General features: G+C 30.6%; 1 protein-coding gene across 2 annotated transcripts; it reads right to left on the bottom strand.

The window, feature by feature from the left end:
* Positions 1-436: 436 nt before the first annotated feature.
* Positions 437-3857, bottom strand: LOC120068393 (NAD(P)H:quinone oxidoreductase-like). 2 transcript variants are annotated; one of them, XM_039020143.2, is made up of 3 exons: positions 3103-3857; positions 2811-3002; positions 437-949 (listed from the first exon to the last, which is right to left on the bottom strand). In XM_039020143.2, the coding sequence occupies exons 1-3, from the start codon at positions 3209-3211 to the stop codon at positions 639-641; spliced, it is 612 nt and encodes a 203-aa protein (XP_038876071.2). In that variant the 5' UTR covers positions 3212-3857; the 3' UTR covers positions 437-638. The 2 variants fall into 2 exon arrangements, with proteins under 2 accessions (XP_038876071.2, XP_090164188.1); XM_090308062.1 differs by having other exon boundaries at positions 2811-3005; positions 3103-3483.
* Positions 3858-4888: the final 1031 nt, after the last annotated feature.

The raw sequence follows: 4888 nt of genomic DNA, 5'->3' as shown, positions 1-4888 counted from the left end.
GTGTTTGGATTGAGCGCTCTGGACCCGATTTGTAATACCAAACTTATTCATCCCACAGTTTTCAACCCAGCTCTCTTTCCAACATTTTGACCCTTCACGATTTCATTTCCATTCTACTCTTGATTCCTCACACATCCCAACACCCCCAGATTTCCTGTAATCTTAATTACATTCCAACACCCCAAACAACCCCTTAATAGTATCCTTAATATCCACAAAAGTAGTTATGTATCCTGCAGCACAATAACACTCATAACCAATCATAAACAAATCTTCAATAAAAACGTATCAAAACCTAAACAATAATCAAACATTCACTTGCATAGCGTAAGAAATACGAATACAAATATAATGCATATTTATGACACAACATAGACATAGTGACACGTCATATTTAAAAATTCTAGTACATAAATACGGACACAATAATAACAAATTTATTAAAATATATATCATTTTTATGGAAGAGGAAATTCAAAATCAACAAGTTTACACATTTATATGTTTAGAAAATGAGTTTGTATATACTTGGTTCTCAAAATTTATTCAAAGCCAAGTACTCCAATATGCTCTAACAAAAGGACCTATCCATTCTCTGACACATGTCAATCAATAATATCTCACTAATGTTCATCAATTTACAGGGGTTTAGTTCCTTTCAGTCTCAAGGAAAATGCACGCAAGGCCAGAAGAAGAGCCTTCAACTTCTCTCGAACTTCGGCATCGATCAAGTCGCCGTTGCCGTCGAACTTAGGCGGTGGCTGATGTGCATTCAAGAAAAACTCAGGCTTGTTTATAAAATGAAGGTCAAGAAATACTCCAATTTGGCGAAGATGGTACTGTGATCTTACACCACTAGAGCCACCACTTGCACTAACAATGGCGGCTGCTTTGTCTCCCCATACATTTGGTGGCCTTGATCCCCAGTCTATTGCATTCTTCAATGGTGCTAATAACAACAATGATCACAACCCACAACTAAATCGAACTCAAATAACATGTAGAAGTAGTTCTTTCCAAAGTGCTTGAGTAATATAAATGGGGAAGTAGAGGTTTGAACTTTATAATGGAAATGAACTGATCAGTCAAGGATACTATTAATCACTTATATTTGTTGGGTTTTGTTGTTACTCATTGATGTGGAAGGGAAATTTATTGTATTGATCTTTTAATATATATAGTATAAATTGAACTAGTACAAATTTTTAAAATTTTATGTCTAATAGATATGTTAATATAAAAAAAAATATTAAATAGGTCAAAGATCTATTAACCAGAAAATAAAATAAGAAATCAATGATACAAAGTTGAAAGTTGAAGGACATACTGGATAATTACTTTTAATCTTAAAAAACATATACAAATATAAAATTTAGAATTTGAGAATGTATTAGCTTAAGAAACCAAATAAATATAAGGAAAAATATCAATTTGTACTTCTAAACTTTGGGGTTATATCATTTTAAACATTGAATTTTTGTATGTGTATCATTTTACACCTTCCATTAGCATCCTATTTAGATAATCATTGTGTGTGTGACACTATAATTTTATTGATTAAACCTTAGACTTTCATAAGTGGATCAATTTATACTCTCAATTAAATTTTTCTTCGGGAATTATCCATGCATCAATTCTAATTATCGATTTTTCAACCGAGAAGAAGTGTACAGTTGTATAAGAATTAAATGCATAATGAATCTAAATTAATTCACTTATATCAATATATATGTTTGATTTGAAACAATTATATGTTTCACACTACATTTCTCAAACGAATATGAAAAATATGTTAATATACTTGCGAAAGTTTAGAGTCAAATTGATTGAATTATTCGTTTTAGTTTAAATATTGTTTTGGTCCATATACTTTCGACTTTGGTTCATTTTGGTCTATATACTTTTAAAATGTTTATTTGGATCCCTTTATTTTCAATTTTAGTTCATTTTAGTACTTGTATTTTCAAAATGCTCATTTTCGTTCTTATGCTTTTAACTTTGGTTCATTTTAGTTTTTGAACTTTCGAAAAATTTTCATAAAAATGAGAATAAAGAGACCAAAATAATCATTTTTTAAAAAGAGTAAGAATCCAAAGGAACAAAAGTTAAAAATACAAAATGAATATTTTGAAATTATAAGAACCAAAATGAACCAAAATGAACGAAAATGAACCAAAATTAAAAGTATGAGGACCAAAATGAGTATTCTAAAAATATAGGAACTAAAATTAACAAAAACCAAAAAGTACAATGAGAAAGTATATTTAAATCAAAATTATAATTTCGTGGGAAAATTTCCTATATTAGACAATTTTTCATACTGCCTCCAACTTATTGTGTGTTATGTCAATACACTTTTATAAATAAGATAGGATCTACTGACATTAATGTGAGGTCTACAAAAATTTATGAAGTAAATTTATAGTGTGACAAGATAGTATATATTAGGAAAAAAAATTCTTGTACAATAGTTAAGGCTCATTTGGATTAATTTGAGAGAAAATTGTTTTTCAAAATATTTTTATTTAAACACTTTAAATAAAAATTGATTAAAATATATTATTTGAAGTGATTATCAAATGCTCTAATTTTTTTTCAAAATGACTCATTTTTTAAATTAAACAAGAAAATGTATTTGAAACATACCTTCATTACTAGAAATTTTATGGGACAATATTAGAAAAATTCCAATAATTTAGTGTTGTGGTCCAATTATTGCTGCAAGACACGTGTTCCAATAAAAATTGGCTGACAGGTCATATTTAATGAAAACGAAAAAAAAAAGAAAAGAAAAATGAAAAGGAATATACCGGTAACGGAGTAGTTATATTCCGGCGAAGCAAAGAGAAAGCTATCGGCTTCTAGAATCTTCCGGCGAAACGCCTCAACGACAGGCGGATATGTTCCATCAACCTCCAAATCAGTGTTGAGCATCGGCAATGGGGAGATATCTACATATTCGATTTGCAATCCATCGATCGACTCCTTCGCTATCTCCATCGCTGCTATGCAACCACGGCAAGGGAAGATTGGAAAAAACAGAGCAAAACGGAGAAGAAGAAAAAGAAGAAGAAGAAGAATGAGGAGAGAAAGTTGGATCACCAGCACGAATGAGGCCTCTGTTGTAAGAATTTTGGCGAAGAGAACCGCAGAGAGCGATGACTTTGATCGCCGGCTGAGATCCGATCACCGTGGATAATGCCGCCGCCATTATTTCTGAAGAAGCGATGAGTGGGAAATGGATTCTGAAAAAAACAGAGCAAAGCAGAGAAGAAGAGTGGCGTGACTGTGATGAAGATTGAAGGGTGAGTTTGCGATTCTTATTTACTATCGGATAATGTCGTCACTGATCACTTAACTCTCTTTTTTTCACGATTTTCATATTTATTTTATTAAAGAGAATTGAAAAACTAGATAATGATTTTTTCAAAAAAAGAAAAGCTAGGTATTGGAGGCCTACTAATCACTTTTAATCATTTCTTTATTTGAGTATAGTTTTCATTTGATCTAATTTTAAAAGTAATTTTTTAGGTTTTGAAAAATAGTTTAAAATCATTTGTAAGTTAAGTTCATCTAGTTGGCTTAATAGGAAGATAATTTGGAACCAAGCTATGGCTTTTGGAGGACGATGATAGAGTAGAAAGATGTAGACAGTAAAGAAATTAACAATCAAAGAGGAACAAACAACATAAAAGAAAAAAAAAAAAAGAATCAACACATATATTTATGTGGTTCACACATCCAAGGGAGGGAGAGAATAATTTTATTAAAGAGAAAATTTTAAATTACAGAATGAGAGGCGCCCAGTAGATCAGAGTTAGAGAGTTTATATAATACATCATTTTAACTCTAGGGCCAAAATCATAAATAATGTTAATAATATAAATACGAATACAATTAAGTTTAGGGTTTAGGAATGAAAACCCTGACTCGCTGACCTGGCAACGACCCCATACTTGGTCGTTCAAAGAGCTAGATATCATATTCAAAGTATTCCAATATAGATAGTGATGGAAACAACTAAAGATGATAATGACAAGATATGTGGGAAGTGATGAACGATAAGAAAGAAATTATAGAAGAAAAAGAAGGGATAGAGATGTCATATTGGCAAAGTAGTCATCCATTACATCATCTTTTGATAGGTTAGTATACAAACAATTGATAGAACGAATACATATGCAGCGGAAGAAATAAAGAATCTAAAGTACTCCAATTAAGTTAATTTCAAAAGAATAAGTATGCAATTAAATTAAGAACAAAGGGATAGAAGACATATAACCTTTGTAGTCTCAAAACTTCTTCAAATCAGCTCCAATCTCCTCACGAACGATTCGTAGACCACAATGAGAGTTTTCCCAACTATTCTCCGACCTTAAAATGGGATGGTGAAATTCGGTGAGTGACTAATTTGGATAGGAAAATGTTAAGGATTTGAGAGAAAAATAAGTTAAGATTTTCAAAAAATATCATGAAAAACCACTTGGCCAAATTTCATATAACTATTCTTTTTGTAGGTCATATCATGCAAAACAAGCAACTTTTAGTATGATGAGAATTTGACACTAAAAAATCCACTAACTCAAAGTGGGATTAATGGAACAAGTATCTTCAATTGAAAACAACACCTAGTAATGCAAATGTTGGAATTTCTCACTCAAAATTGTTGGATCTTTCCACTAACTTGGTCAAAGATCAAAGTTTGATTCTCAAAGTCTAAAGTCAACAATTTTGACTTTTTGACTTTTATTACATTTTTGGCGTAGTCAACAAATTTGACTTTTGATGCAATTTTGACCTAATCAACTATTTTGACTTTTATTGCAATTTTGACCAATTCCATTTAATTTCAAAATAAATTTTAATAATTAATTTTAAAATCAAATTA

This window comes from Benincasa hispida, chromosome 12 (genome assembly GCF_027475165.1).
Source record: "Benincasa hispida cultivar pf3 chromosome 12, pf3_genome.v1.1, whole genome shotgun sequence".
NCBI classification, from domain to species: domain Eukaryota; kingdom Viridiplantae; phylum Streptophyta; class Magnoliopsida; order Cucurbitales; family Cucurbitaceae; genus Benincasa; species Benincasa hispida.
The sequence above is the reverse complement of the archived record's forward strand: the minus strand, read 5'-3'. Positions and strand labels throughout refer to the sequence as shown.

Excerpts from the sequence above, each read along its gene's own strand:
- LOC120068393 (XM_090308062.1), bottom strand. The coding sequence starts at position 3,211 with ATGGCGGCGGCATTATCCACGGTGATCGGATCTCAGCCGGCGATCAAA. Across the intron at positions 3,006-3,102 it reads CAGAGGCCTCATTCGTGCTG|CAGCGATGGAGATAGCGAAG; the intron begins GTGATCCAACTT and ends GTGGTTGCATAG. Across the intron at positions 950-2,810 it reads ATATAACTACTCCGTTACCG|CACCATTGAAGAATGCAATA; the intron begins GTATATTCCTTT and ends TGTTGTTATTAG.